This window comes from Oryza glaberrima, chromosome 3 (assembly GCF_000147395.1).
Source record: "Oryza glaberrima chromosome 3, OglaRS2, whole genome shotgun sequence".
In the NCBI taxonomy this organism is placed as follows: Eukaryota; Viridiplantae; Streptophyta; class Magnoliopsida; order Poales; family Poaceae; genus Oryza; species Oryza glaberrima.
In genome coordinates, this window is record NC_068328.1 from 35105266 (window position 1) to 35132298 (window position 27033).

At 45.2% G+C, this 27033-nt stretch overlaps 8 protein-coding genes across 10 annotated transcripts; 3 read left to right on the plus strand and 5 right to left on the minus strand.

The window, feature by feature from the left end:
- Positions 1–1526: 1526 nt before the first annotated feature.
- On the minus strand, positions 1527–7039 carry LOC127766053 (transcriptional repressor ILP1). Of its 2 annotated transcripts, none has more exons than XM_052291070.1 (2): positions 6954–7039; positions 1527–6854 (listed from the first exon to the last, which is right to left on the minus strand). In XM_052291070.1, the coding sequence occupies exon 2, from the start codon at positions 6806–6808 to the stop codon at positions 3944–3946; it is 2865 nt and encodes a 954-aa protein (XP_052147030.1). In that variant the 5' UTR covers positions 6809–6854; positions 6954–7039; the 3' UTR covers positions 1527–3943. The 2 variants fall into 2 exon arrangements, with proteins under 2 accessions (XP_052147030.1, XP_052147031.1); XM_052291071.1 differs by having other exon boundaries at positions 1527–6858; positions 6954–7032.
- Positions 7040–7140: 101 nt separating this feature from the next.
- LOC127766055 (uncharacterized) lies at positions 7141–9185 on the plus strand. The gene is made up of 2 exons (XM_052291075.1): positions 7141–7315; positions 8096–9185. The coding sequence occupies exons 1-2, from the start codon at positions 7210–7212 to the stop codon at positions 8770–8772; spliced, it is 783 nt and encodes a 260-aa protein (XP_052147035.1). The 5' UTR covers positions 7141–7209; the 3' UTR covers positions 8773–9185.
- Positions 9186–9425: 240 nt separating this feature from the next.
- Positions 9426–12030, minus strand: LOC127766054 (protein BCCIP homolog). Of its 2 annotated transcripts, XM_052291073.1 has the most exons (8): positions 11781–12030; positions 11563–11702; positions 11201–11473; positions 10895–11104; positions 10722–10787; positions 10434–10526; positions 10288–10344; positions 9426–9774 (listed from the first exon to the last, which is right to left on the minus strand). In XM_052291073.1, exons 1-8 carry the CDS (start codon positions 12016–12018, stop codon positions 9679–9681), a joined length of 1173 nt encoding a protein of 390 aa, XP_052147033.1. In that variant the 5' UTR covers positions 12019–12030; the 3' UTR covers positions 9426–9678. The 2 variants fall into 2 exon arrangements, with proteins under 2 accessions (XP_052147033.1, XP_052147034.1); XM_052291074.1 differs by lacking the exons at positions 9426–9774; positions 10434–10526 and having other exon boundaries at positions 10288–10380.
- A 164-nt stretch (positions 12031–12194) lies between these two features.
- On the plus strand, positions 12195–13065 carry LOC127767263 (putative gamma-glutamylcyclotransferase At3g02910). Its single transcript, XM_052292541.1, has one exon. It carries the CDS (start codon positions 12246–12248, stop codon positions 12810–12812), a length of 567 nt encoding a protein of 188 aa, XP_052148501.1. The 5' UTR covers positions 12195–12245; the 3' UTR covers positions 12813–13065.
- A 1022-nt stretch (positions 13066–14087) lies between these two features.
- Positions 14088–17766, minus strand: LOC127767262 (probable ADP-ribosylation factor GTPase-activating protein AGD9). Its single transcript, XM_052292540.1, has 7 exons — positions 17309–17766; positions 17092–17210; positions 15904–16360; positions 15511–15771; positions 14998–15120; positions 14686–14790; positions 14088–14517 (listed from the first exon to the last, which is right to left on the minus strand). The coding sequence occupies exons 1-7, from the start codon at positions 17375–17377 to the stop codon at positions 14413–14415; spliced, it is 1239 nt and encodes a 412-aa protein (XP_052148500.1). The 5' UTR covers positions 17378–17766; the 3' UTR covers positions 14088–14412.
- Positions 17767–18496: 730 nt separating this feature from the next.
- Positions 18497–21125, minus strand: LOC127767467 (exosome complex exonuclease RRP46 homolog). Its single transcript, XM_052292819.1, has 7 exons — positions 20821–21125; positions 20626–20726; positions 20269–20289; positions 19707–19779; positions 19577–19644; positions 19120–19249; positions 18497–19011 (listed from the first exon to the last, which is right to left on the minus strand). The coding sequence occupies exons 1-7, from the start codon at positions 21038–21040 to the stop codon at positions 18908–18910; spliced, it is 717 nt and encodes a 238-aa protein (XP_052148779.1). The 5' UTR covers positions 21041–21125; the 3' UTR covers positions 18497–18907.
- A 131-nt stretch (positions 21126–21256) lies between these two features.
- Positions 21257–24624, plus strand: LOC127767465 (uncharacterized). The gene is made up of 6 exons (XM_052292817.1): positions 21257–21851; positions 21931–21989; positions 22966–23035; positions 23152–23274; positions 23362–23490; positions 23794–24624. The coding sequence occupies exons 1-6, from the start codon at positions 21357–21359 to the stop codon at positions 24241–24243; spliced, it is 1326 nt and encodes a 441-aa protein (XP_052148777.1). The 5' UTR covers positions 21257–21356; the 3' UTR covers positions 24244–24624.
- An 87-nt stretch (positions 24625–24711) lies between these two features.
- LOC127767468 (protein NUCLEAR FUSION DEFECTIVE 2) lies at positions 24712–25639 on the minus strand. The gene has a single exon (XM_052292820.1). The coding sequence runs from the start codon at positions 25525–25527 to the stop codon at positions 24991–24993; it is 537 nt and encodes a 178-aa protein (XP_052148780.1). The 5' UTR covers positions 25528–25639; the 3' UTR covers positions 24712–24990.
- Positions 25640–27033: the final 1394 nt, after the last annotated feature.

A 27033-nucleotide genomic window follows, 5' to 3' on the forward strand; every position in this document is an offset into this window, starting at 1 on the left:
CCAACTAAACCAGACCTTATATGGTGTATTTTGAGATAAAGTGATTACTTCTAGATTTCATAGAAGATTCTCATATTCTAGAATGAAGAAAGTATAGGATCTCTTTGAATTAAAGGAACTATGAAGGAATTTCATAGGATTAAAATCTTATCGAAAATTTTTCTATTTAGCCCTTGGTTTAAAGGATTGAAGTTTTTTCAAATCCTACAAAATTCTTATGGGATGGCTTATTGCATAGGATAGGTTTTGGAGGAAACTTAGCAAGAGGCTCACCTATTGGGAAAAAAAAATCCTTTGAGTCTATCTCTCTCATCCGATTATTGTATTTTTTCTGTGATCCAATCAAACGATCATTGTTGTGTTTTTCCTGTGCTTAGCAATTCGCATGTTTTATACTTACATTCCTGTTAGAATTATATGTTTTTTTATTCTTCTGTTTTTTTGGTTACTACGATTCAAAGGGGTAGCTACATTCGTTATTAAGGAGCAATGTAAGTGGTGACATCTACCGAGATTGTAATATATTGGTGAAGTCTAATTCAACCGGTAAGGTTCTTGTATTGAAATCTACCCACCACATTAGAGTTAAAAGTGAAGATTACTCGTATTTACATTTAATAATTCTTTTAAAATTTAATATTCCCTCCGTTTCAAAATGTTTGACACCGTTGACTTTTTAACATATGTTTGACCGTTCGTCTTATTAAAAAAGTGAACTATATGTGTATATGAAAGTATATTTAACAGTGAATCAAATGATATGAAAAGAATAAACAATTACTTAATTTTTTTAATAAGACGAATGGTCAAACACGTATAAAAAATTAACGGTGTCAAACATTTTAAAACGGAGGGAGTAATTCTTTTAAAGGTACATGTATTTGATAGCCGTCGATAACAAGATGATTTGCCTATAGGCTATATATAGTGGTTACGTTAATCTCAATACACGCCCCGTCCAAGCTTCTAATTCGTCAACCTCAACTTTTGCCAATATGGTCTCTCGAAGGAGCCCACTGGCGTTTCGATCTTGGGGGTAAAAATATTGTTATCACTGGTTAAGAAAAAACTCACAACAAAGTGTCAAAACAGTTACTATAATAGAGGGTGATTAATAAGGGTAGTAGTTTGAGCTGTGGTAGAGTAGTAGAGTGTGGCCGGCGAGCGACGATGCATGCGTACATGCATTACGCGGGGCTGGGCTGTGTGGTCCGATGAGGCAACTACTTTTCCCTGCTTATCTCATCTCATCTGACACAACAAAGCGAAATGCCAATCAATCAGCCAAATGAAAAGGTGGTTACCGTGCGATGCGGACAATGACATGTGGGCCCCGGGCGTTACTTCCCGTGACCATCGCTGTCAAATCTCGCTGAATTAAGTAAGGTAAGGCTGCCCCCTCCTTCTTTGCTGTCATTGTCTCCACCATCTGCGAAGCTAAGCTAAACAACAGATCAGATCACCAAACAAAGAAAGAGCAGATGAGTAGACTCGTGCAGTCGTGCTAAGCTGAAACCAAATTACTGTTGCTGCCTGTGCTACTACAGATAGACAAACACAGCCAACGGCTCTTGATGACGCTTTGTCCTTTGCATATTACGCTGCCTGCCCGCTCTGTAGTCTGTACTCTGTACCCTCCACTGGCTGCGGCTGGCCCCCCTGCATCGCCACCATGACCAGCCCACAGCTAGCACACACACACCAGCCTTACATGATGCACAAACGAAAAGGAAGAGCTATAATGTGCAAAATCTGAATTGATCAGGGACATGAATGACCCTATTCAACATTATAAGATGCAGAAAATCCAGACATATGCTAATAACATGCACAATGGCAGCTGTATCAAAATCACTTTGCATTCACAAGTTTTCATAGTTGCTATCATTCATGCACGAGGCATTGTACCTTTGATTGGAAGATCCTGCTGGTCTCATATGTCAGTGAAGTCAGCAAGGGTCATTTATCACCTACAGTGCCATGTTCAATGTAGCAAGATCACAGTACCTCATTTATCACTACATGAGCACCATCCAAGCCAACTAGTAGTATGTAAGTATTTTGCAGATACAGATCGGGAACCAACATGAAGATCTAGTGGAATAATGTTGAAGCCTTCAGAAAGAAAAAACAAGAACCCACATTACTGGAAGTTCCTCTCAGAATCACACAATTCAAGAGCACCTGGACTTCATACGCAGCAAGGGTTTGCAGGAATCATGTTTCTGCATCAGTGCTTGGTGAAGAATCTGAGACTGAACCAACACCAACAAGGATTCTACATAATTCCCAGCGTAGGGTTGTGGCAAGTCATATATTATGTGATATAAACAGCAGCATCTGAATACACAAAGAATGGAATCTGCACCAAATGTGACTGGCTCCTACTACATGTTACCTGATCCAACTGCAAACATTATTTACAGTATAATAGTTGAGGTAAGGCAGTCATCCGTGCAAAACAAACATCAGACATGCTTGCAGGTTGTACTAAAAAAAAAACTCCCTATTTATTTGAAATGCCAACAGTACCTTCCAAACCACAAAACACATATCCTTATTCATTGCCTTCAGGAATCTCAATGGTTTTGGAGTTCGCTTATGTGGCACAAAATATTGGCAGTCATATATTTGGAGCACAAACTCTCGGCTAAAACTGAAACATTATATATTGATATTCAACATGTTTCGAAATCCTCAGCAGGCGACAGATAATCTCTGAGACAATATGTATATTCTAAGGGCATTCGTTTAGCATATTAATGGTTGACAAAAAAAAACTTGCTTCCTATCAATACTGTTTGTGACAAAGTGTTTCTTAGGAACAAAAAAGATAATTAACAATGAACACTAATCTAAACAGAGAAGAGGACATAATGTAGCTGTAGAATCTTGGTGCAACACAGAACAGATGCTCAGATTCAGAGTTTTTCTTTTTATACACAGAGGCTGCAGATTTGCATTGTTTTCTTGGTAATTTACTTTTTCATCACTATTTAGAACTAAGCTATTCACTTTCTTCCCTGCTCCAGGTAATATACAGTACGCTAGGACAGTCAATGTGTGCATCAGCTATAAAAGCCTAACATCATGTATAATAGAAACAACTAGCAAAAAAGTGCTGGATTATGGGATTGATTGATGGAAACTGGCATAAAAAGTTTCAGGTCGGTCAAACAGAAACATTTTGCATTGGCAGAATGGTCCACAAGACATACGTAAGAAAGGCCTAAGATGTTTACAATTTCCATTGGACATAAATCCAGGACAGAATGACAGAAAGACAATATTATATTTTGTATAACTCCAAAGACCTGGATGTACTGGTATCACTTAAAAAAATACAATAATCCCAGTTATTCAATTATGTTGTCACCCTTCGTGAAGAATAATGGAAGGAAGAATAGGGAAAGCGCACATGAAGAAAACAGAGTAGACACGAATACAAACAAAGCTGAGAAGCTTAACTGGTAGTGTAAGTTATAGATATCAAACATAATCTTAAATAGAAGCGTTCATGCAATATTTAGACACCTTGCATCTTTCAAAAAATACATTGTCAGTTAGCTAAATGTAAAAAATGGTTTGCTGATGCAAACAGCAAAGACATTCTGCTCAAGGCCTCAAAATATAGTAAAATTAACCATACAGACACACTCAAACTGTCATACAATATGTCTATAACACAGAAAAGTGCTAGAAAGATATATATTTGCAGACAGTTAATTAGCATTGGTAAATGGTAATTAAAAATGACCATAATTTCTGAATTGAGAAGCCCACATAAAATTTGTATGGATAACATCATGCAGGATTGAACGAGGAACTCATGATCATTTAATGTACAGAAAACCTGATGAAGTTACAACATTTCCTAAAGCAGAAGGATTAAGAACCTGTATCACAGTCAAAACTGGAATTCTTGTGGTATGCCGAATAAGAGCTAAAGGGCTTCTCTGATCTGAAAAGTCTTCAAAATAGCTCTAGCTTTATCATATTCATTCAGTTCTACCAATATGTCTTTCAAACGACGAGCCAGCCCACGTGTCTCTTCCTCACTTATGCCTGACATGTGTCGCCTCTCCAACTTGTTTCCTAGTTCTACCACGAGATCTATGAAAGGCTGCAACTTTTGGCTTGGTGAAGACCACACTCCTTTAAGTAATGCAGATATCCGCTCAGCCCTAGCAATTGCATCATGGGCATCCAAAATGATACTCTTCATATGAGGAAGAATTTTCCCCTTCAACAATTCTTCCAGAGCAAGCTTCTCTAAAACAGGTTTTGCAAAAATATCCTTCCACAAACACACATTTTTAAGAAGACGTATCGCAACTCCAAATCTATGAGCAGCATACTGCGAAGCACCTGGAACAGTCCTTGTCACCATTGATCCCCAAGCTGGCACTGAAATGGCAGCAATGGCCTCAGTCAGACGACTATTGACAGCGGCCAATAGTTGATGCAATGCCTTGCTTGAGGTTGGTAAATAGCTAATGACCATATTAATTGCATCCACAGCGTTTTTGGTTCTTTGGGTGCTTAAAATATCCCAACAGTGCATAATACGGTGGTGCAAAATAGGAAGAGCCACCTTCTCTACTAATACTGGAATGAGGTCCTTGTCCACATTGTTAGGGTCAGTGCCACTTTCACTGTTTTGCTCACCATAATCAAAAAGAATCTTGTGCCACTCCATGCCAAAGAAATCAGTTGTTTCATGGAGAGGATCCCACTTCAAAAGCTCCAGTCTGACATAAGGGGTGAACACAGATGGCGCACTCAGAGCTACATGAGCATCTCGGTAAGCCAGAGGATACTGAGTTTTCCATCCTTCAAACTTGTCCTTAACAATTCTAAGGCTTGAGTATTCCTCGGCAGCATCACTGAATACAAGATCAGCAGTCTTGAGCAACTCATCACGGCTGGACAGATACGCACTGCTCTCACTATCACTCTCATCAGTGCTTAGTTCCCCTTCGATATGTTCATTATTTGCACTCCTCCCTTCAGATGACAACCTTTTAGATTCTGATCGAATTTTTCTTCGCCTCCTGTCTTCTTCCCTACGCTTAAGATCCATTCGCTTCTGCATATTGATATCTCTGCCGAATTCATCCAGCTCAGGTGGTAGGTTTGAACTTTCCCTAGCAGCAGCTGCCGCCGCTTGTGCAGCATTAGATGCAGCAGATAGATAAGCTGAGCTTGATCCTTTGCTAAGGACAGATACTGCTGCATTGACGGCAGCTTCGATAACACTTGATTCATCAGCTAGATCAGCTGCCCTCCTCTCTGAGACGGCAGTCACTCGATTCTCATGCAGCTTCTGCATGTGCTCCTCCAATTCCTCTATATAGAATGCCTTATCATTCAAGAAATCACACATGACAGAAATGTAATTTCGGAGCTCCTGCATGTACACAAACTTCCTTTCTGCATCTTGTAAACCACTCTCAAGGCTAGATATCTCTGAAAGAGCTTCAGTAAGATGTGTGTCAGTCTTGACTAAAGCATCCACTGTTGTCTTGTGGGTCTCCTTAAGCTTCCTGATGTTCTCCTGCAGGGCTTTGCTTGCTACATCAGCTTGTTGAGCGATTGACAGGAACTCTGCACTCCCAGATGCAAAAGTAGAAGTCCCAGGCAAAACCCCGCTAAAGGAAGGCTGGTAACGGGGATCGATTGAGTATCCGGATGGTTGCGGCTGGACCTGCACAGGAGCTGGTCCACCATTCGCTGCTCTCTGAGCAGAAGCATCATCCACCCTCCTACCAAGCCCCTTCCTGAACTGCTCCTCCTCCCATTTCCTCTCTTCCTCATCCTCATCGTCATCCTTTTCATCCTCAACCTCCCTGAAACCATCATTGATAACCCCCAAACTGGCAGCAGGACCTCTATTATTGATCACGCCAAATACACCTTTCGTGCTCCTCTGGCTATCTGACTTCTCAGCGTAAATTGCAATACGGCCGCGTGTCTCATCATCATCCTCGTCGCTGGATCCACCAGCAGCTTCACGGCTGCTAAGCACACCACCTCCATCAAGGGAGATGTAATCCGGTGCTGCATGCCTCGGCTGTTGAAGCTGCTGCCGCTTTGCTCGGATAGCTTCAATTGTTGCGCGGTCAGGTATGACTGGTCCTTCTTCCTCCTCCTCTTCCTCTGACTCATCTTCGTCTTTGTCCTCGTTCTGCGATGGATTCCTTGGTCCAATGCTAGCTTGTGACATAGGTTTTACCAGACCTTTGAGAATCACCACGGGCTCTACAGCAGCGGCAGTGGTGTTTGTAGCAGGAGCAGGACTGGCGGCAGCTCCAGGCAAACGCTGTCGTGGGGCTTCAGCGGTTGGAGGGGGAGGGGGCGGCGGTGCACGCATGAGGCTCCCAGGGAGTGGGCGGGCGTTCTTCTGGAGCTCACGGAGGCGCTCCGGCGTGTACTCTCCAGCATGCGACTGGAAGTTGGACGGCTTCGGCGCGGGAACCGCCGCTGCCACGGCCGGAGAGCTCTTGAGGCGGTCCCTGGCGGGCGTGAGGCGGTGGAGAGTCGCCGCAGCTGGCGATGCCGTGCGGGCCTGCCGGACCGTAGCAGCCGGGCGGCGGCGCTGCGACAAAGGTCCCTCCTCGGCGTCATCGTCGTCCTCGTCCTCGACGAAGCTGAGGCGGCTCGCGCCCTGACGTCTCGGCGACCTGGGCTTGGGAACGGGAGGGGTTTGGGTCTTGGTGGCTGTGGGCTTGGAGTTGCTGGAGTCGTCCCCGTAGGCGTCCTCGGCATCGTCCGTGCGGCGGCGGAAGTTCTTCCGGTGGCTGCTCATCCCGCCCGCTCGCCACGACGGAGCGGCGACCAGGGGTAAAAAAAATCTGCCTAGTTTGGGGAACTCTATTAGGGTTTGTGCCTAGAAAAAACCTTGGGTTCGAGTAGTGAGGTAATAATCAGGTAAGAGAAGAAGGGAATCTCACCGGCGGCGACGGGCGGCGGCTAGGGTTCCGGCGGTGTGGAGTGTGGAGATCCGCGTGCAAAGAGAGAGAAAGATGGGAGGAAGGCGAAGAGGTTTCTGGATCCGGATCCAATAAGAAACCGCCTCCCAGCTAAGGCCTGGCCCATATCGGCCCATGTGGTGTAAGTTTAGGCCCGCTCCGCTTCGTCTCCTCTTGGCCTCTCCTCCATCCCTTCGGAAAAACCCTAGCAAATCCCCGCCTCGATCGGAAGGAGACCATGGCGACGGCGAGGCTCCGATCCGCCTCCTCCCTCCGCGGGGTCCTCCTCCGCCACTGCTCCGTGGGAACCACCTCGCCGCCGCAAGTTTTCTCCCGCGTCTCAGGTTCGCCTCATGCTTCGAATCTCTCTCCCCGTGGTTCTCTCCATAGTTAAATCTGATCCGCGTGGTAGTGCCCAGCTATGAGCTGCGAAATTGTTGTGAGAACGGGCATACGATTCCATGGTGCACAAGTTCGGTTCTAGTTTGATTAGGTCCTGGGCTCCTGGAGGTGCTGTGCCCTCTATGTAGTGCTAATGTTATCTGACTGACTAGCTATATGTTCTTCTATGTTGTGAGTAATCTCGGAATTTCCAAGTTAGATTGTAGTTGGTGGTTAGACTTCGGTGAGAGTGCATGTGTCAGTGAAAAGGTAGTTTAAATGACAGTCCTCCACATCTATTTCAGGGATGATTTTTTCTAACTCCACCCACAATCCAGCATAATCTGTGGATTCAAGCTTCTACCTTGAATTTCATGATTTATTATCTGCTATTCTCTACATATTACTCTCGTGAGCCCCCAATACCTCTTTCGGTTTCACATGATTTAGTTTTGCCAGTTACATGTGTCTAATTGTACTGTATTGAGGTGCATTTGTTAGGAAGATGTGTTATAGTAATTCAACAGGGCGCATGGTTGAAGTCCAATTTACCACTGTATGTTACCTCAAAATGCTTAATAGTGTAATGATCTTCCTTTCTGAAAGCAACATGCTCCTTTGCTAACTTAATGGTTTCTGAACCATTATCTTGGATAGCCGAAGTATATAGATTTGCATTCTTATTTTTTTTATAGGTGTCAAAAATCCGATTAAAGTCAGCTAACTGTCCTTTACATTATCAGATCTTCAGGCTCCTGGATGTATTGCATGGAAGCATTTCTCAACATTCAAGCCTAATCCTCTTCCAAAACTTGATGGCCTTGGTTCAGTCACTTGTTTGTACAGTCAGGCAAGATGGGCTTCTCAAGCTGCTGCTGTTAAAGAAACTGAAAATAGTGGCAGCAAGATAAGCATTGGGCCAAAATCCAAGCAGATCAAGGAAGATGACAAAGATGACAGGCTAGTTTACCAGGGACCTATATCATCGACCATAAGAAAAGTGAAGCTTCTTTCTCTGTCCACCTGCTGTCTCTCTGTGTCGCTCGGCCCTGTGATAACATTCATGACTTCCCCAGATATGAATGTAATCCTCAAGGGCGCTGTTGCATCCACTGTCATTTTCCTCAGTGCTACCACAACGGCAGCCTTACACTGGTTTGTGAGCCCGTACATTCACAAGCTCAGGTGGCGACCAGGTTCAGATAGCTTTGAAGCAGAGATTATGTCATGGCTGGCTACACCCCTCACAAGGACAATCAAGTTTGCTGATGTCAGGCCTCCAGAGACCAACAGACCTTTTGTCACTTTTAGGGCTGAAGGGAACTTCTATTTTGTTGATTCCGAGCACTTCCCGAACAAGGCTTTGTTGGCGAGGCTTACTCCCAAGCACCCTAATGAGTCTGCATTCAAGAACTTGTGATTGAAGGTTGCCCAATGACCTCATGGCTGCACTCGCGTTCATGATCATTTGTTGGCAGTTTACATTTTTATTGTGATACCTCCCTGCTAATACTTCCAGAAGAAGTAGTATACTATGTTATTAGCGTTCCTTTAAATCCATGTGGAAATCAGTAAATGCTGGTGTCATACTACGATTTTAGTTAAGACACTGAGATGGCGTGCTGACTGTTCATAATAAGTAGCGGTGACTTTTGCTTAGGACACCTCCCAACATTCTGTTGTTTATGATGTTGCAATGCTACACGCCCGTGTGTGCTTGGCAGTTTAATTACGTGATGCTCTTGTTTTGGCTTAGAGATATGATATATTTGCAACCATTGTTCAAATTTCATCTGGAACACCGAGCGATTGGTCGCTGGTTGTTTTTGTTCAGCTATCCATGTTTTCAGAGACTTTGCAAGGCATGACTAATGTCCTCTGACCTTAAGGACGCAGATGCCTATGCCTTCAGAAGAGATGCGGTTGTTATGCACAGGGCACAGTTTCGTCACACGTTTCTACCTCATGGCAAAAACAATCATAGACAATTGACTTTGACCACAGTGTGATGTATATCGATCAAACAAACTCCCAGCTAAAATGTGGTGCGTATGGGCTGAGAAAGACCATGTCTTCGAGCAACCAAAAAAGTCCTTCAAAATCTCTTGATATCAGTATAAGGGAAGTTCATAATTGATTTCCTCTTACACATGAATTTCTCTTCTACTATGGCAATACTAGCAATTCAATTAGGGCTTTGCACTCACAAACTTAGCGTCCGCGCTTACTAGGGACACTAACAAGCAATAGCAAGAGAAGATATGGAGGTTCCAATATCATGTGGACAGCAGCAAAATTCCACACGACCTACAATGCGTGGAGAGAACTATTCAGATAGTAGATCCTCCAACTTCTTTCGGAACTTCGGAATTGCTTCAGCTTTGACGGCCATCACTAAGCCCATCTCCTTGTAATTCTTCATCTGAAAGGGTAGACAGGGAGTCCATTCAATTTAGGTGTACACAACATCAAACTTAGAATGATGCATGTTCAGATTCTGCTTGAAATGGTGGGCTAATGATCATCAGAAGAAGAAAGATATAACGAAAGCATAACACAAAGGAACGAATGTTCCTACTTCACATGATTGGGATTTGGTCATTTGGCTACTACTACCTCTGTTCCTAAATATACAGCGTTTGTTGATTTTTTGGACATATGTTTGACTATTTATTTTATCAAAAAAATTATGCAAATATGTAAAAACTTGTGCTTAAAGTATTTTTAATTATAAAACAAAATAAATGATACTTACATATTTATTAAAACGAATAGTCAAACAGATGTCCAAAAGATAACAATATCAATCCAGGTACCAAAGGAAATTTGTAGTGCCAGTGCCACAAGTGAACCAGTTCCAGATGCTAAAAGTAACTATGAAAATATGAATAAAAGAACAGCATAATAAAGCCTGAAGTACTTATACACAACTAACCTCTTGCTGAGCCGATTGTTCAGAACTTATTGGGAAAGTGAACGACCATGAAGAAAGCTGAGGAAGAAAGTTTTGTTACCACATCAAACAGAACTGCACAAAGAAAAATTAATCTCAGATTGTCAGTAGCATGTCCTGCTTGATACCTCGCGAAAAATTTCGTCTTCTAACTTAGGATAGATAATAGGCTCATCCTCTTCTGTACTGTTCTTTGCCTTTTGCTTTGCTGGAGTTTTCCTCTACACCAGATGGCAAAGACGTGTTATTCATACAGCTGAAGCAGTTACAACAAGACAGGAACTTTCATATACAGAGCACAATTACACTTGAAAAATGATCTATACAACATCTTACACGGAAATACTGAGCAACAAAACAAGTCGCTTTGAATATCAATGGGCAAAACAGACATGGAAACAAATTGCATTGCTCACCTCAAGTACTCTGACAACCATTAGGTACTGCTTGAACCGGAAGGAGTCCCGGAGTTCTTGTGTTGGCTTCAGATATGCGAGGACAGTTGAAAACACGTAATAAGAAAGTAGAGAAAAGAATGTGTTTCACACTATCTGAGCTCGACGTTCATAAAAGAAGGTGCTTGACAAACCTCGTCTTCTGTGGCCCATGAAACTTCGTCAAATAACGATTCATACATCTTGGGCACAAGTTCATATGGGAAATTCACAAAACGGCGGCACACAAGCAGACCCACATCAGGTGCTTTGTCCCCCAGCATTTGCTTGAGCTTCTTCTTGGTATCCTTGTCACCACAAACAGCAAGCAGGTAATCCTTAAGATCCTTCATACAGCGGTGCTCCTACAAGACAACACCAGCAAGTTGTTTAATCAGAAGCCACCAGTGCAGCAAGACCTATGTATCTTGTGGATGAAGCAGTGAGTAGGTTGAACATACACTGTATCTTCCAAGATTAAGCACGCTAATGAGACCAAACAGATCGTCATTGCCACCAGTGCTGCTTCCATCAGCACCATTTCCTTCACCATCCTCTTCATCGTCAGCAATCTTGACAACCGTACCCACCGTGGTCTGCTCAAGGATGAGGTCGACGAAGCCAGTGAGATCCCACGGCTTGGAGTCGAGGTAGGTCTTGAGCAGCAGCTTGACGCCATGGAAGTCGCCGGGCTTGGGGTCGTAGAAGGCGAAGTCCGCTTGCACCGTATCGAGCTAGGAGCACCAATCCGAAGAGCAACTCGCATCAATCGATGAGTAGGAACTCCAGAGAGGCTAGAACCAAGGTAGAGGTAGGCACTCACCTCCTCCGACGCGTCGTCGCTGTCGTCGGAGTCGCTGCTGTAGCTCTCGTCGTCACTGCTGTAGCGCTCCTCGTCGCTGGAAGGGTCGGCCCGCTTGGCGCGCTTGGGCGGCGGCATATCGCGACTGGAGCCGGCGATTCCTGGAGAGCGGCGAGGCGTGAGAAGGAGGTAGCGAGGCCCCGGCGACGGCGTTGCCAATTAAGTGTAAGCACGCGTACCTGAAGGGATTTCGTCGGCGGCGGCGGCGGCGGGTGGATCCTCGGGGGGAGGTAGTGGTTTAGAGGAGGAGGCGGAGAAGAGGAGGGAGCGAGCGAACGGGGAGAATCCGGCGAAGGGAGCCGGGCGCTTTCGGTCGCCGACCATGATCGCCGAGCAGTCGGCGGCGGCGGCGGCGGCGGCTGGTTCGGAGAGGGAGGAGAGGCTTGACTTCTCCAATGGAAGTAGAACGAGGCCCATGCATCAAGACCCTGTTTGTTGGGCCGCAAGGTGAGTCGAGCTCCGTGCAGCCCATATTGTTAATGGGCTGGAAGGCTAATGCGACAAATGTGAGAGGCTGGGCCCACGCGACATCGACGAAGCGGGCCCACCTCTCTCGATAAATAAGCCGACCCAAGCCTCAAAACACCAACCAACCAACCAAAGAAAGAAAAGCTCGACTCGAGCTCGCCGCGATTGAATCGCGCATGGGCACGGCGGCGGGCGACGCGGCGGAGCAGCCACCGGCGGCGCCGGAGGCGAAGAGGGCGGCGGCTCCACGGACGCTGGTGTTCACGTACGGCACGCTGAAGAGGGGCTTCTCCAACCACGGCCTCCTCCAGGACCTGGCACGGGACGGCGACGCCTCCTTCGTGGGCGCCGCCACCACCGCGCCGCGCCTCCCGCTCGTCTGCGGGCCCTACCGCGTCCCCTTCCTCCTCAACCTCCCCGGCGCCGGACACCGCGTCTCCGGCGAGCTCTACGCCGTCACGCCGCGCGGGCTCGACCGCCTCGACGAGCTAGAGGGCGTCTCCCGCGCGCACTACGAGCGCCTCCCCATCTCCGTCCTCCTCGCCGAGGGCGCCCAGGTCGACGCCGTCGCCTACTACGCGCACCGCGGCTACGCCGACGACCTGTGGGCGCGCAGCGGCAAGAAGGGGTACCCGGAGTACTCGCCGGCCGTCGCCGACGGCTACATCCGCCGCAAGGATCGGCCGCAGCAGCTCACCTTCCTGGAGCAGATTCGGGTGTTCGTCTCATCGCAGTCATCGTAGAACCCATCAATTAATCTCTTTTCTTTTCTTAATCTATTTTTCTTCTCTTTGCAATTACTCCTCCTATTTGTGCGATAGCGTGCATGGGCCATGTGACAATCTCTTGTGATGAATGGATGATCACGCGTGCTACCTAACCTACCAGATCGCCATATCAGGCTATCGCTGATCGCGTGATCTGTAGTATCACATCCGTTTGTGTGGGGGTAAGATCAGCCATCTTCCTGTAATAAAATAGAATGATTTTCCATTAGACTCACTGATCATTGGCTGTGAAATTTGCCGGCCGCCTGTTCATCAGTTATCTCGATCAAGGCTTCAACTTTTACTGTGGTATGCCGGCTCCTAGCTGGAAAATGTTGAGGACAAAAACTCTTCTTCAACCCAAAGATAACACAACCATCCTGAATTTGGTTGTAGGGGACGCAAATTCAAAACCATAATTTTCTGGTCACAATAATTGATGTGTTCAAGATAACCTGCTCTGCTCTGAATTTTCTGTCATCTTAATTAATTACAGCTGCCTTGAATCGTTCAGACAATACACGATATCTTAGTTGACTCGGAAATAAAATGAACGAATGAATCTAAAGACGAGCCTTGCGTGGATTGCAAATTGGCAAAGGCAGCACAGATGCTCCCGTCACTCGCTTAGAATAACAAGCCACAAACACAACACAAGAACAAAGAGAATTTGCTTTGTGCAAGATTCTTCTAATGCGATTACATCAAGAATCTGTTACTGTCAGTGTCACTGTCAACCATTTGCACTACGGGCGGGCCTTGACGTTCCAGCATTTTTGACGACGAAAAAGTGGAGAAAAGAGAGGAGACAAAATAACAGTCTTGCGTGGCACCGCTTGGAGTCCACGTCACTTTGAACGGCTCTGCTACAACGATACACCCGGCAAGACAGCAACTTGCATTGTGTTTATCATTGGTGGCTCAAAATCACAGCAAAACAAGCCATTGCAATATATAATATGATGTCGACAGACGGCTGTTTGCAAAGTACCATTTTTCCCACGATAAGCTGAATCTATCATACTCGACTGCCAGTATTTGGTCAGTTTCCATACACGGTTAGCTGAATCTTGCCTTCACAAATTAACAGTTTTTTTCCACCCTGCAAGATTGCATTATAATAAACCTGTAACATTTAAGCTATCGACAGAGACGTCAGTAAAAGGAACAACCAGCCAGTTTGCAATAGCTTATCTGCTTATAATAGGAAGATGAACTCTAACTGGCTGTGGCACAGATCACTGTGAGAAATAAGAAATAACATGACTGGTTCCATTTAGCACAGGCACATCAAAGTATACCTTTTCTTCCCAGCTATACCACTAACTGGAATGAATACCATCGTATGTTTCAATCTTGTCAAGAAACGAATAAAAATATCTTCATGCGGACAGGGTTCCAACAATAGTAAAAAAGGAAAAAAGAATACAGACGCATAATTGCCAATCCTCTACTTTCATCTACATAGCTGTGCAACAAATGCTTCTCTGAGCTGCACCACATTTTAAACTCAATACGGTATTCTGTGCAGGTTTGCCAAAACAAAAAATGCTAATGATCTCGCCCCATCAACCACTCAAAGGATTCTGTCGAGGTCGCTGATAAAATTGGAGGCTATAGATGTCAGCTTCTTTCCAGTTTCTCCAGCCATATTCTTGAGTGAAGATAGATCTTGAGATGCCTGCACAACAATCCCAGCAGGTAAGATATTTGTGCGTTTCAAGGATCAATCTTTGTACTGAATAATTCAGTAGTAACTCAGTGTAGTAATGATTTGCATGCTCGGTTGCTTAAAAACTAAATATGCAAGAGGTGACAAAAGGCTGGCAATTATTTACAGAATAACTACCTGGAATGATATTCTGTTGATGAGATCCGCAGCACTTAAATCCAGATTCGAGTCATCCATGTCACGGCGGCCAAAAAGATCAGCACTTGAAATGGACGAAGAACCCTGAATTAAAGGGGGGAAAAAACAGGAGAACCGTAAGGAAAAAAAAAGATGCAAACTTCTACAGAATATTCAAATGAAGTACTAGCACAAACATAAACAATAGACAAGAAATTTCAAGTCTGGAATGAAGTTAAGAATGCTTCGACAAGTTCGAAGGAGATGCAATGTAATGGTCCTTGGACAAAGAGATGCTAAACTAATACGCACCGCAAACTTTTGAAGGGACATTTGAGCCTCTTTCTCTTCTCTGCTTTGATTGCCAAAAAACTGAGATGATGAAATTGCCTTTGCATTAGAGAATTTTTTCCTTGCTTCGTCAGTCTCCTGAATCTGAAAGGTATTCACGTCCAGTGTCGGTACTTATTAACATAACAAAAATCTACAAGCGGAAAACTATTTGATATAATAAGAACATTATAGCAATAACAACAGCTTGCATAGAGAGAACTGACTTTTCCAAAGTTCAAAAGGTAATTATTCTGTGAAATTTGTAGATGTTCACTGATGATTAAACAGCAGAATGCAAGCATGCAGCAAATAAAGGAAGGGGAAATGACATCATGAAATCAAAACAAGTCAAGCTAGTGGATGCAGCAAAATCTAGTGCAGTGTTTACATTATCATAGAAAGTAAACTTTGCAAACTTATGTATTGATCAGAAAAGTCAATCTATTTATTATTTACTTATTGACATAGCACAAACATTGGTTCAGTATTTACCTGGGTCTTTGTGGCAGCTGTGCTTGTTTTCTTTTGGAACCCATTATCCATTCCGTACTCTTGAAAGAAGTTTGATGATTTTGGTGGTGCTACGTGGCCAGTCATTTGAGTTCCTCCATTTCTTGACTCAACTGCTGGCTCATTCTCCACATATTCAAAACGTGAATGCAAGGACGGGCCACTTTTTGTGGTGGAAGTAGTCATTACTGGGGCAGCAGGTTTTGGCTCTTCAGGTTTCTGATCATACAGGCTTTCACTTGGCTGCAACATAAAGGCAAAGGTCAGTCCTTAATGTTCACATCATATAGATAGAAGAGAGGAGGTATATTAAATATTAACTGTGGGAAGGAACCAAACACATGCATACATAGCGCTAATGATCCACAGTGTTACCTTTGTGGTGAGCTTTTTAACACCAAGCCCTCCAGTCTTGCCTCCAATCTTCTTCGCACCAATGGACTTCTTTACAGAAGTGGCAAAAGTGGGATGAGTAGGGGCTTTTGGTGTCTGCGTAGGTGCTTTTTGCGAATTGGTGACATCAGGTTCCTGCTTCCCATTGGTATTCTCTGCTGGTGCCTCTGGTAGCTTGAACTCAGGGAAGTCATCGGATGGATTTTGTGGTTGAGACGCTGCAACTGGCGACGATGGCAAGACGTTATCAGCAGAACTCTTGGCAACTTCCTTTTGCAGTATCTGCCTGTACAGCTCAGCAGCCCTTGACGTGTACTTTGCGTCGACCTTGCCACCATCTGTCCACCCGTGCTGTTTAAAGAAAGCATGGGCACGATTGTTGCCTCCAAAAGCCATCATCTTCAGTTGATCTGGAGTCCATGAATCTAGGTTTGTTGACCTATAGAAAATACATACGGATTGTATAAGAGAAAGTGAAAATAAAATGGGTACAGTTTTGACATTTGGCAGGCACAATACTAGTACTTTTGCGGAGTATCAAAGCAAGGCATTTTATGATTTTTTTTTTTGGGTGGTAGAAACAACACAATAAGACAAACGTGCAGCATCATGAGATGGGTAGCAATGTAGCATAGCCATAGTAGTGATCATAGATATAGCAGCCAGCAATGAAGTTCAATATGTTCATTGCAGAAAAATATAACGAAGTAGTAGGTGATTTACTGTGAATGCGCATATGGATCTGTTAGACCAAAATGTGTAACTTGTGAATGCAAATGCCGATGGGATGAAGGTGTAAAGCAGGTATTGACGTTGATGGCCCAAGAACCTAGATCTCCGGCTGCATTCCCCACCAGATGGGTTGTACCAAAAATAGGACCTTTTTTTTTTCTTTTTGATGAAAGGCTCGGCCAGATCCACCAAACCCAGCAACCACAGGCACCTATGCGCTGTACCATATCCCTTTTTTGGGGGGTAAAGAAGAAAAAGGGAAGTATTATTGAGATCGTTGAGCTGGTCTGCGCTAGTTCCTAGGAGTCGTGATGGGCTTAGAGTTGGTTGGTGATGGAAAGATGAGGAAAGGAATCGGATGTGATGGCGTGGGAGGATTGCAGATCTTGTGAGGGGAGGGGGCGTGGATCGGGATGGGAAGGGGGGGTAGAAAGAAACCTGACGAAGGTGATGTGGACGCCGAGGCTGCGGTGGACGGCGGAGCAGTCGAGGCAGAGGAAGATACCGTAGGTGACGGAGGCCCAGGTGGGGTTCTTGGCGCTGCAGTCGAAGCACATCTGGGAAATTAACAAGCACACGACAATACTAGTACATGAGATCTGACTCTTGAGGCGAAGAAGAAGAAGAAGAAGAAGATCTGAGAGGAGGAAGTTACCTTGTTCTCGGGCTTGGCCTTGAGGCGGCGGAAGACGGCGTTCTTGTCGGTGAAGGCGTCGAACGCCATGGCTGCTGCCTCTCTTGTCAGGCAGGCAGCCCAGCCCAGCAGCAGAGATCTGGGACGCCGAGGCGAGGATGCTTGTTTTGCGAAACAAACAATTAATTGCAGTTTGGTGGTGGCAAGGGAGAGGAGAGGAGAGGACTCTTTTTGTGGAGGAGGAGTAGGTAGGGCTCGCTATATACAATACCACCAGCGAGGAGAGCAACGTCAACCAATTAGGCGGAGCGCGAGCCGACGACCGTGCGCGCAACGCAACGCAACGGCACCGCACGGCACGGCAGGAGAGGAGACCGCGATCTGCAACGCAATGGCCGGCCGACACCCAACCCAACCCAATTCACCGTCAGGCAAAGGCAACCAAGCCGAAGGAACCTTCCTTCCTTCCCTTCTTTGTGAATGTCAAATTATCAATGGTTTCTTCTTCCCTGGCTTCGCTGGCTGGCCTTCAACACTAGCAACGCCAGGCTGACTCCTAGTCTCCCTCCCTGACCCTCCTCGCGAGCGTTTCCCCCTTTACTTTTTTTGACCACCACCACCTTAATTATTATTTGCCTCCATTCACCGCCCCTCGCTAAAAATGAAGCACAGTAAAAACAAGCCAGCCAGCACATATGCACTGTGCAACACAGCCTCACGCTATTTTTAGGTATTCATTCATGATAATGTCGTACTCCTGCTAGCTGCCTTGGACGAGGCATCAACAACTAACCTGGATGAATGGATGGATGACCTGCCGTGCCGCCTCATCATAGATCCCAGTCGGTGCGATTCCAAGACCCGCTACCAAACTTCACTCTTCTGCTTTCGTCCTTTGCCTCTCTACCCGTCTCTCTCATCAACCATGCACCTTCCAACTCATCACTACTATCACTGCTACTACCAGCTACTCCCTCCGTCCCAAAATGTTGCTATCTACCCATCTTAAGACAACGAATCTGGACAAAGGATGGGAGGTCTATCCAGATTCGTTATCCTAAGATGTGTGTAGCAACATTTTAGAACGGATGTAGTAGTACTAGGATTCAGCACTGTGAATACCGCGGAATAATAATCATACTCACACACTTGTTTCTTTCCTAATCCTAAACATATTCCATTATAAAACTGTGATTTGAATCAACTAAAAGCGATGAATTCTTCCTCTCATGTATTGCTCACCTTCATCATAAACAGGGCGACCAAAAATGTGCAGCAACATTGCAAAGTGGTTTGTTACACAGCTGCTTTGACTTCTTCCTGAGTTACAAAAAGGCATTTCTTCCTTGCTCATCTAAACAAACGACAGTTCCCTCGCTACTAGTACTACAAACGAACTCACTAGTCACTACCAAAGCAGCTCAACATTCACAAAAAATGCGAACAAGGCGCTACATATTTCCTGCCGGATCGCTCCACCATCCATGCACATCTATGAGCCAATTTCAAACATCAATAATGCACCAAGAGTCCCCACGCGTTTCATATTCAAAACATGAGCTGCTACAACCTTGTGCTTCTGCAATGTTGAGGCGTTTTCTATCGCATGATTGCCTCCTCTCAGACATCTCCAGGTGCCTGCTTCTGCAATGTTGTCCTCATAAAATCCGAGATCCGTGACGATGCAGCAAGGCCCCTCTCTATGCAGCTGAAATAATCTTCCTCTTTACATGAAACAGAAAGGGGACATGTTTAGAGCCACAATATATGGATCCCTATATCTATAATGTCCAGAAGAACAAATCAAGCTGAGGCACAAGATATAACCATACCGGACATCACTCCATGGGTAATGGAAGTTATCAATCCTCTCTCAGAATCCTCCTCTTTCTGGTTTGGTTCTTTTGAACTAGCAGACTTGCGTGAATTGGGGAACACCAAATGAGCAAATGATTTCAATTGCTGCAGATGACAGCAAACAGTAACATTAATGCATATGCACTCCTAAAGATGTTCTCAGCATTAACTTATTTAGATTTTCAACAGTTAAGACTATACACAATCAACATAACATTTCAGAAGATGATACCTGACAACTAGACCCACCTAGAAACCAATATGATAACTTTCCACAGAGTAGAGGGATTAAAAATGTACTTGTTGTCCACAAGTTTAAAGAGCGAATTATGAACCAATAGTTCTAAGATGTTTTTTAGGGAAGAAACGAGATAAAAATTCGTTCTTTCCTTTCCTAGTGCAGAGGACTTAATCAAAACGAGAAATTTCTACCTGCTCTTCTGCTTTGTTTGTGTCCAAAATCACTTCACCATCCTCCAGTACTCCACAACCAATTGCAACTGCATCACAAAAGCTTATGAGATATATTTCATCAATGAGCATACAAAGATTACTAACTTACCTGCAAGATGTTTCAAGGGGATGCCAGCAAAAACAAGGGCTGCGCAGCAAGCATTAATTGCACATGGAAGAAGCTAGACTTAGTCAAGGATTGTGCTTGATTGAAATCTTGAAGACCGAAATACTAAGAATCTGTGAATATTACAAAGAACATACTACATGTTGATATCTGCTATAGCAGGCCATGCTCATTCATATAAAGCACGCTGTATACAGTATGTTGATTGGAAGACTACTCAGAAAAAGCATGGAACCAGGGACTTCCATCAATACTTGGCATTTTCTCATCACAAGTCAGTTATATTAGCTGGCCAAAACAAACATTTTGCGAGGCAAAGCATTCAGGAATAAAACAACGAACCACTTATCCTAACTGTAGACAACCAGCTGAAATTAGCAGTTAGCTTATGAGATTCACAGAGATACAGGAAATTAAATTCAAATGCCAATCCACTGCAGCTAGTAGCCAAAAATCTGAAATCATTCCTATATCAAGTACAATGTTCATAATCCAAAAGGCACCCAGAAACAATACTAAGTAGTACATTACGGCAAAAGGATACAGAACCATCATTGCCCACAACCTGCAAACAAAAAGGATAACTAAATTAAAGGCAAAACGATATAAGGCAGTGGCATGATGCACTAAACCTAAAGTACGCTTGATATGGCACGCTAAGAAAATGAAGTTTGACAATAAGTCAGCAATAATATAGCAAGCTTGAATCAGTAAGCAAACTCAATGAAGATTTTGTAGCAATCAGCGTCCTTAAAGCAGGGACAAGAGAGTACAGACAGTCAACTTGCGTGGCACAACACAAGAGCAATGATTCTAACACAATTTGTCAATAAGTATAGGTAGAACAAAACAAATGCAAAGCAATAGCCATAGCAGCATGGGAAGGGAGTAGATCTTATACCTGAAGAATGACAGAGGTGGTGGTGTTTGGATGAACAGTGAGCAGGCAAATGCTCTGCAATGTCCTCTTGAGCGTCATCTCATACTCCTTCTCTTGCTTCCCTGCAAATAAAAAATAAAAAATAAAAATAGCACACCATTTGAGCGATTCAATTGGGCGAGCAGCGATCGCAAGATTGGAGAGGAGAGTAGTTACCAATCTGGCCGGTCATGGGCTTCCAGACGACCTCAATGGATGCCTTCTCGGGATTCTCCCCCTTCCTGGTTCCCGGCTTTGGCCCGTACACGGCGGCGAGCACGATGGTGTCCCCCTGAGCCCACCGCGCGGAGCCATGGGCGCGGTCGAGAGGGTTGCGTGTGCAGGAGAAGGGGCGGAGCTGGTTCGGGTTCCGCCCGTCCGCGCGGCTCTTCTCCATCCTCTCTCCTTCGGCGATCGGAACCAGCGTGACGGCGGCGGCGGTCGTCGAACTCCAGAAACCCTAGAAAACCCCCTCCTCCTCCTGTCCTCCCCTTGTTCTACCATGCCACCGCGGCTCGTGCCAAGGATACAGACAAATCCTAGCCGTTCGATCTGAATCCAACGGTCGAGATCGCCCCAGCCTGTCCCCTATTCTGGGGCGAGTTCCAACTAGGCGAAACCCCGCAACAAAAGTTTCCCCCTCCGCCTCCGAATCCCAACCCCACCGCCGCCGCCGCAAACCGTCTCGCCGTCGCCTCGCACCGGCGGCGAGAATGGCGAAGAAGAACAAGGAGCCCGCGTCCGACGACGCCGCGGCCATCCGCACCCTCTTCTCCGCAGACAACCCCTTCCGCCGCAAGCCCTCCGACGACCAGCTCGCTCCACCGGCGCCCACCGCCGCGGCGCCCCGAGGCAAGCACCCCGAACCCGAGGTCGCTGAGCCGTCCGCGAAGACGCGCAGGGATGAGCCCCGGCGCAAGAGGAAGCGGGACGAGGTCGAGGCCGGCCACGAGCGGCGGAGGCTCGGCGGCGCACCCGCGCCTCCTCTTCCGGTCGTCGGGGAGAAGAGGAAGGTGCCCGAAGAGGTGGCTGCGGCGGCGGGGGCAGGGCAAGAGGAGGAGGAGGCGTTCGACGACGAGAGCAAGCTGCTGAGGACGGTCTTCGTGGGGAACCTGCCGCTCAAGACCAAGAGGAAGGCGCTCACCAAGGAGTTTGCGGCGTTCGGCGAGATCGAGTCCGTCAGGATACGCTCCGTGCCACTCACCGACGTGAGCACCATTGCCCTTTGCTTCGTCTTCATCTTCGTCCTCCTCATGCTTATCTGTGCTGATTTGTGCTTTGCTGCAGACCAAGATTCCAAGGAAAGGAGCCGTCATAAAAGGAAAAATCAATGATTCCGTCGACAAGTGAGTGCATTCTTGCCTGTCTAGTATCAACTAAGATTGTTTATGCCATTGCTTAAATAGATGGCTGAGATAGCTACGAAATGCATTTTTCCCCTATCCTTTATGCTTGCAATTTCAAATGGATTACATATGAACAGATTACAGCTGGTTGCAATTAGGACATTAGCATTGAAACACCGATTGAAATGGGCTTGCTCACACTTCTTTCTTTTCCTATCCTATCTCCTCCCCATTAGTTATAGCTTTACAATTCGCTTCTATGCCCTGAACATTTATTAAGTTCTCTACCATTTGTTATACATGGTTAAATGCTCTGTTTTTTCACTCTCTTTTTTTACCACATTTCACCTTAAAGTGTTTTCCTTTAACTACTGCCTTGATATATACAAGTTATCTGTCCTATTTGGATTGCTAGTTGAATGTAGTATAGGAAACTTCTGAATCTCAACAGTGTTGATTGTGGCACAACTTTTATTTAGTGATATAACAAACAACTTTGGTGTAGCTTAGGAGTCAATATTCTGCTGTTTGTTTCTAATAGCGCGTGCTTTGTTTTTTTACTGATGTGCCTATGTAATTATTTCTGCGTGCATGGAATACTTTCCTCGATCAACTAAAATCACCACAGCCCTTTACTTTGTCATTTTGGTTTCTACCTTCTGTGCTGTTTGAAGCAAAGGAGGAGATAAGTGACATGATTACCCAAATATATAATGGTGTACTAAGACCAAAAAGGCGTGTGCTTCGTATAGTTCCTTTAAGAGCATTTTGTTGATATTTCGTATTTTTCATGATCTGATGCCATCAACTCTGATATTCAATATATATCCCAGTTATTAGACGACCATCAATGCACAATGACTATATATTGATTGTAAAATGTAATTGATTGTGCTGAGCAGCTGCATATGTCAAATGTATTGTTTGCCTAATGTTTCTCAGACTCATTTTGTCTGTACCTTTTCACCCTTTGCAGTGTACATGCCTATATTGTGTTCAAAGATGAGCAGGGTGCACGTGCTGCTTTATCTCATAATATGGCCCTGGTGAGTTGGCTTTCTTAGAACTGAAAACATGATTAGTTTGTATATCTGGTATATAATTCAAAAACTTCTATGTTGTGCCTGATAAGATAGTTTTTCTTGATTTTGATACTTTCTAGTTTGATGGCAATCATGTCCGTGTCGATATGGCATGTCCACCTCGTAAGAAACTTAAAGGCGAAGGACCTCTTTATGACAGAAAGCGGACAGTTTTTGTTGGTAATCTTCCGTTTGATATAAAGGTGAGTATCATGTGGTCAGTATTGTATATGGTCTGTGTAATTCTTTTGAAGAAAAGGTCAGATTTATTTTTTTTACTGGCATGTCAGGATGAAGAGGTGTACCAAAAGTTCTGTGGTTCCAGTGGTTCAGAAGGTGATGTTGAAGCTATACGTGTTGTTCGAGATCCAGATACAAGTCTAGGAAAGGGTATCGCCTATGTTTTGTTCAAGACAAGGGTACAATCTTTTACCTTCCTATTTCATCTGGTGCAGTGTGACCCACTAAATAAGTCAAAACCCAGAAGTCCATTTGATGTATAATATGTTTGTCGATAAATGGCTTTACTATGTACTACGTGATTTTGAACATCATTTATTGAAGATGGTAGCATTAACCATGCCATACAATTAAATGCTAGTACTGGAGGAAGACGATAACAGAAAGACTTCCTTGCTGAATTATGTATTCAGAACCAAGATAGCCAGTTGACGACTCAATCATACACTTTTATGCTGACCATTTTAATATCTGCCATGCAGGAGGCTGCAAACACTGTCGTAAGAAAACAGGATTTCAAGATTAGAGATCGCCTTCTGAGGCTTGCACATGCAAAATCAGCTGATGCAACACCAAAGAAGACGACGGATGCTGGCAAAACAAAGGGTGGATCGAAACACAAGACAACTTTAACACCAAGCAGCAAATCCCATGAAGGCAGTGACAAGACCAAACGGAAGGCGTCAACTTTGTCATACCAAGGCCTTAGGGCAAGCAAATCTGGTGTGGTGAAGAAGGCGAAGGTGAGCCAGGGTCCAAGTTACCAGGGGAAGCAGCAAGGCAGGACTAGTGAGACAGGACATGATGCTAGTTCTCAAAAAGCCAAGCGCCCTGCTGTTGCAGCAAGGAAGGCAAAGCAACTAGCCAAGAAACGCAAGTTGGATGCTCAAACTCCTGAAAATACACATCGGAGCAAAAAAGCAAAGAAGTAACCATCCTTAACTTGAAGATTGTCATCCTGTCTTTGTACAAGGGGGTTGAGTCAGATTTTGGACAAAATGAGCTCCTGACATTGTTACCCCCCATGCAAGAGTGATCTTGAAATGCAAGGCTGATACAAATTCGTAGTACTGTATTACTTAAATTAAAGTTTGCGCTCATGTATACTGACATTAATGTTGTTTTTTCCCTGTAACATCGTGCACTGATATCATTCATTCTGCTTTTGATTGAAATATTTGCATTTTAGCTTTGGTTGCTGCATATGTGCCAACCTTGTCCAGTTGTCCCCTGTGAGAGCATCAATATGCTTGGACATGAGCTTTCTACAGCATTCCAGTTAAATTGTCAAATTATTTGATGTTAGGTACGTACCATTTTGTGTATAAGTGCTGCTAAATGCAAACTTGGAACAACCACTGTAAAACCGATGCTGAAGCGCTTACAGGTGCTGATAAAAATGAAGTCTTGTTCCATGATTCATCTCATATATTCCAGATAATAACTCGAGTATGTAAGCAGATGCACATTCGTGGACTGGATATTAGGATGCATAATACCAACTTACATAATCTAATATACTCCAGTTCAAACTGGAAATTAGAAGCAACTGATACAGTTCATACTACTAGATGATAGTACTAAGTAGTAGGAGTACATTTAACGATCTAGTGTGATGATATTGCAGCAGGCAGCAGCATTAGCACTAATTTAAATTAACGATCAGTCTGATTTGTGAATCACATTGCGGCTTTGGCTGATGCGGCGGTGAGCACGTGCAGCTTCCAGAAGACCTCCTCGGCGGCGTGGGTGCTGTTGGCGTCGACGGCGACGGCGCCGATGAGGGCGCGGAGGGCGCCGCAAACGACGGGTGGGGCGGTCGGTTTGGTCCCGGCGGCGACGCGCACGATCGAGGGGATGCCGACGCGGGCCGCGGCCGCGACGCAGGCGGCCTCCCCGGACGCGTCGCGGGCGCGGCGGGAGACGGCGGAGGCGGAGGCGTCGTGGTCGGCCGCGAGGGCGCGGAGCGCGGCGGCGGACTGCGAGGCGGCGAGGCCGAGGACGGCGAGCGCGCGTCCGTTCTCGCGGGAGTAGGAGGCGTGCGTCATGGCGCGGCGCAGGAGGTCCGGGGCATGGAAGCGGTAGGCGATCTGGTTCTGGAGCGTGGCGAGCGCGGCGTCGAAGGGGGATGAGGAGGACGGCAAGGCGTGCGAGCGAGAGGAGGGGATTGCGACGAGGATGACGACGAGGAGGCTGAGGAGGTGAGCCATGCCCATCTATCTGCTCACTGACCCTTGATTGATCCCAAGGAAATTGGTAAAGTGAAGAAGAGAATGTGGCGGCGGCCAAGGAAGACGATGATGAAGTTGGCGATCGAGTAAATTGCTAAATTGCCACTGTCAATTGATATCTACTACTCCTTAGGTGTTGCGCTAGAATATCATCACAGACGATAATGCCCTTAGGTGTTTTTCTTTTCTCCCAAAGATAAACATGAAGATTAAGTTTTTTACGCAAACGATGTGGTATTAACGTATAATTGATTGAGTTTTAATTATTACAAACTTAAAAGATTGATTAATATGATATTTTAGAGTAACTTTCATATAGAAAGTTTTCGTACGAAACGCACCGTTTAGCAGTTTGAAAAGTTTGCCATGAAAATCTTAATCTTCATCCAGCTCTTATTGGAGAAAAGAACATGATCTTAGACTTCTTCTCCCTTCCCTTTAGCATATGTCGGAGGTGCTTGCTAGCGGCCACCAAACATCATGCTCACCATCCCGGCTCACCGACGTCGGCCTACGCTCCACTGCCACCAGCTCAGTCTACCGCCACTTTCATCCCCCCCGCCAAACCTCTGTCATGCCACCTAACTACAACCACCGTTGTCGTACATTCGTCATCGTCCTACGTCCTCGTCCGTGTCCTTCTTCAACGGCCTTCGCCATCGCGCTGATGCAGGAGGAGCGAGAAAGATTAGAAGAGCCATGGCTGTGTAGCCGGGCGACGCGCGGCTCGACAATGGGGTGCCAACAGCGGGCTGGCTAGATACAATGCACATGTCCATGTTCCTCTCCAGCAGCACGCGATGACAACGGTCCAAGCCTTGAAAGAGAAAAAGAGGACAAGGGGCATTTTCGTCCATTCATATGGCAAGGACACTATAGCATGTAACATCTATTTGAAAGTGGCAATTTAACGAAGCTAAAATGCAGGATGGCATATGTGACAAAACCCATGTTTGAAGATGGCACAATAGCAATTTTTTTGAGTCGGATCAGATAGGGTTGGATGAATTGTGTTTCGATTAAAGAAAGACGAATCCAAATTCACAATCTCAAAAGGAGGATGCTTTTGGTAGATGAAGTCCACTGACATATCTTCTCGGGACAGACACATCACATGTCTAGTCCTATCTCTGTATAGTTAGCTAAGGTTGTTCTCTCTCTGTCAAAAAAAAAAATAATGTCATATTAGAATGTTTCGTGTCTTGTACGAGGTTAGTTTATTTTGATAAAGGGAGTAAGTACTCCATCCGTTTCAAAAACAAACCTACGCATAAATGTGAGGCCCTGTTCAGAGCCTTTTGCCATTTTGGAGCACTTTTTGCTATTTTGGATCTAAACACTAGTAGCAAAAGTTGGCGATTTGCCATTTACCATTTGCTGGGCCATAGTAGCAAATTGTGCCAAAAAGTGCTTTGGGACCACTCTCTCTCTCTCCACTAAAAAGTGCTAGAATGGCAAAAGTTTAGGATGCATCTAAACACCAACTAGTAC

Excerpts from the sequence above, each read along its gene's own strand:
- LOC127766053 (XM_052291070.1), bottom strand. The coding sequence starts at position 6,808 with ATGAGCAGCCACCGGAAGAACTTCCGCCGCCGCACGGACGATGCCGAG.
- LOC127766055 (XM_052291075.1), top strand. The coding sequence starts at position 7,210 with ATGGCGACGGCGAGGCTCCGATCCGCCTCCTCCCTCCGCGGGGTCCTC. Across the intron at positions 7,316-8,095 it reads AGTTTTCTCCCGCGTCTCAG|ATCTTCAGGCTCCTGGATGT; the intron begins GTTCGCCTCATG and ends TTACATTATCAG.
- LOC127766054 (XM_052291073.1), bottom strand. The coding sequence starts at position 12,018 with ATGGGCCTCGTTCTACTTCCATTGGAGAAGTCAAGCCTCTCCTCCCTC. Across the intron at positions 11,703-11,780 it reads CGCCGACGAAATCCCTTCAG|GAATCGCCGGCTCCAGTCGC; the intron begins GTACGCGTGCTT and ends GCCGCTCTCCAG. Across the intron at positions 10,345-10,433 it reads AAGACGAAATTTTTCGCGAG|CTTTCTTCATGGTCGTTCAC; the intron begins GTATCAAGCAGG and ends TTTCTTCCTCAG.
- LOC127767263 (XM_052292541.1), top strand. The coding sequence starts at position 12,246 with ATGGGCACGGCGGCGGGCGACGCGGCGGAGCAGCCACCGGCGGCGCCG.
- LOC127767262 (XM_052292540.1), bottom strand. The coding sequence starts at position 17,377 with ATGGCGTTCGACGCCTTCACCGACAAGAACGCCGTCTTCCGCCGCCTC. Across the intron at positions 17,211-17,308 it reads AGGCCAAGCCCGAGAACAAG|ATGTGCTTCGACTGCAGCGC; the intron begins GTAACTTCCTCC and ends TTAATTTCCCAG. Across the intron at positions 15,772-15,903 it reads TTAAAAAGCTCACCACAAAG|CCAAGTGAAAGCCTGTATGA; the intron begins GTAACACTGTGG and ends TTTATGTTGCAG.
- LOC127767467 (XM_052292819.1), bottom strand. The coding sequence starts at position 21,040 with ATGGAGAAGAGCCGCGCGGACGGGCGGAACCCGAACCAGCTCCGCCCC. Across the intron at positions 19,645-19,706 it reads CCCCTTGAAACATCTTGCAG|TTGCAATTGGTTGTGGAGTA; the intron begins GTAAGTTAGTAA and ends TTTGTGATGCAG. Across the intron at positions 19,012-19,119 it reads TACCCATGGAGTGATGTCCG|AGGAAGATTATTTCAGCTGC; the intron begins GTATGGTTATAT and ends TTTCATGTAAAG.
- LOC127767465 (XM_052292817.1), top strand. The coding sequence starts at position 21,357 with ATGGCGAAGAAGAACAAGGAGCCCGCGTCCGACGACGCCGCGGCCATC. Across the intron at positions 23,275-23,361 it reads ATCTTCCGTTTGATATAAAG|GATGAAGAGGTGTACCAAAA; the intron begins GTGAGTATCATG and ends CTGGCATGTCAG. Across the intron at positions 23,491-23,793 it reads ATGTTTTGTTCAAGACAAGG|GAGGCTGCAAACACTGTCGT; the intron begins GTACAATCTTTT and ends TCTGCCATGCAG.
- LOC127767468 (XM_052292820.1), bottom strand. The coding sequence starts at position 25,527 with ATGGGCATGGCTCACCTCCTCAGCCTCCTCGTCGTCATCCTCGTCGCA.